General features: G+C 45.3%; 1 protein-coding gene across 1 annotated transcript in view; it reads right to left on the bottom strand.

Moving 5' to 3' along the window:
• Positions 1 to 2419, bottom strand: part of C922_00454 (hypothetical protein) — a gene marked incomplete at both ends in the record, with an annotated part of 3522 nt that extends 1103 nt beyond the window's left edge. The window contains 2 exons of the mRNA XM_008816070.1: positions 944 to 1163; positions 1453 to 2419. Coding sequence (XP_008814292.1) covers positions 944 to 1163; positions 1453 to 2419 — 1187 coding nt within the window. The remainder of the gene's footprint in view (positions 1 to 943; positions 1164 to 1452) is intronic.
• Between the last annotated feature and the right edge of the window lie 61 nt (positions 2420 to 2480).

A 2480-nucleotide genomic window follows, 5' to 3' on the forward strand; every position in this document is an offset into this window, starting at 1 on the left:
TTTTTTTTTCACCTTTTTTTTTTTTTTTTTACGTATATAATAACCTGTTTTTTTAAATTAAAAAATTTGAATTTGTTTTTTAACACCAGTAATAAAAAAAGGGTTAACCCTGGGGGGAAGGGACATGCATGCATCTCCCCCTTTGGCATACAATTTTATGTGTTGCCCCCCCCATATGCAGGATGCACACCTTTCCGTTGAACACGGGTTTAAAAACATCATTTGGAAATTGGGGGAATGGGGGAGTAGTTCTGCTTTACAGAGGCCGTGCAGGCTCGATACTCGACCTTGTCGCAGGGCAGACAAGACCAATGTAATTACAATGGACGTGAAAATGTAAGCACGGGGGGTACACAAACTGGGAATCAATGCAGTAGGACGGCTACGCCTATATACACATATATATATCATGTAGGCACGATGGAAGAAGCTGCTACTAAAGTGGGCAATTCGAAATTTATGTGAAAGCTCGGGGGTGCTCTCCCCTTAGAACTACATGTACTGTACACATGTACATACGTGTGTGTGTTCAAAGGGGCTTTTTTTGGATTGTTCGTCTCCATTTTGCTTACTCCTTTCTTTTTTTCTCTTTTTTTTTGTGTGTCAACAAATCAGGCATGGTTAAGGGTTATCCGAGGAATCATGGAGTAAGACATATTCTCGCGCTGAACTTCCAAACCGTAGTATGTCAGTTTGTCTACACAGTGGGGGAAAAGGAAAACATGTATGTGTGATCACCTCATAAGGAGCAAACATTCGAGGGGAGGTGGACGTCTGCCACTTGAAGGAGCCACAACGAGATATAACTCTACGAAGCAGTTCTTTAACAGAGCTGGCGTACGCAGGGGCGGTACACTCCCCAGTGTTGGCAGGAGGCTCCCAGAAGTCTCCCCTCGCCGTTTCTGGTCGGTTCTGGACGCTTCTGGACGCTTCTCAAACTTACCTCAATTCATAGAACTTGTTCGGCTCGATTAGGTTGTTGTTCAAATATGACCCATTGGTACTGCTCAGATCGAGGAGAAAGGGAATCACTTGGCTTTCATGCTTCTTAAATTGTATTACCGCGTGCTGCTTCGATATGGTTGGGTTTGCCAGCTTTATGTCTACCACCAAATCGTCCTTTCCAATTAGGTAGCATGATTTGCGGTGTAAGTGGAGTATTTCTGCGCAAAGGAGGGGGGGAGAGAAATAGTGTGCCATCTGGTTGCCAATTAAGTGACGTTGGTGAAGCACCAAATTGGAGTTACTCGCAGGGAATGATGTTCCCCGCTTTGTTATTCCTTTATGTGTGCTCTCACCGGGCATGTGGCTCAGCGCTGGTAATTATTGTAACCTCCTTGAGTATCTGACTTGGCGTACCCTTTTGGAGAGCATATCCCAAAGTATACCCTCGCTGTCTTTTTCTTTTCTTTTTCTTTTCTTTTTTTTTTTTTCTTCACTATTTCCGCTTACCCGCAGGATTTTTCGTGTTTGCATTGAGGAACACGTACAATCTCCACTTCTTATCCGGAAGCTCGGAGTCTATACTTTCAATATACTTCAACTCTATTCCATTTTTGTAGTTCTTGTCCTGTGCAAGTAACCCCGAGGGGTTGAAATTCTTCTCTTCCTTAGGCTCATTTTTATTTGTTTCTTCCTGCTCTTCAGCATCTTTCTGCTCGTCTTTTTTTACATGGACTTTCTCTGAACGTTTACCCTTCTCGTGATGGTCGTAACTATGCATATGGTCCTTATCCCTGTTGCTGCTTCTTCTCTCTTTGTCTTCTCTGTGACGGGTGTGGAGGTTATCATATTCGTTATGCCCTCCCTTGCCCCTTTCTCTACTGGTGTCATAACTGGGGAACCGGCTACGATCGGTGTCCTTGCTTTCTCTGGACATTCTATTTTTTTCCTTTCGATAATATTTTTTTTTTTCTTCCAATGTTGGTTCTTCTTCATTTGTGTTTGATCCGCTGCTACTACGATTCTTGCGTTTTAACTTTTTGGAAATGTGTTCCCTTTTGCGTTCATCATCTTCGTCTTGCATGCGCTCCGTTTCTTCGGCACGCGTTTTCCTCTTGCCGAGGGATATCATTTCCCTTTTCTGCCTGCTGTGTTCAGATCGCCTGTTTCGAATGGCATGGCGCTCTTCATCTTCTTCATCCTGTCGGTCTGCGTGGCGCGCGCGGCGTTCTGGGCGATAGCAGCTGTCGCGAGCATCGTGACTTCGGCCACGTCGTCTGCTTCGACGACTTCGACCGCTTCGACCACTTCGACAACTTGGACCATTTCTGCTACGTCTGTCCCTTTTGCCGCTCCTTCCTCCTCTGCCACTCCTACTTCTCCCACTTGTGTCGCTACTTCGGCTTCTGCTGCCGCCACGCCCCCATCTCTCGGCATGCACTGCGCTCTGCCTACACTCTACAGTTTTTCCATCCATTTCGAGCCTGGCAACTTTTTCATACTGATCATAATCTGCACCTTTCTCATGTTTCTGGAAT

This window comes from Plasmodium inui, assembly GCF_000524495.1.
Source record: "Plasmodium inui San Antonio 1 unplaced genomic scaffold supercont1.2, whole genome shotgun sequence".
NCBI classification, from domain to species: domain Eukaryota; phylum Apicomplexa; class Aconoidasida; order Haemosporida; family Plasmodiidae; genus Plasmodium; species Plasmodium inui.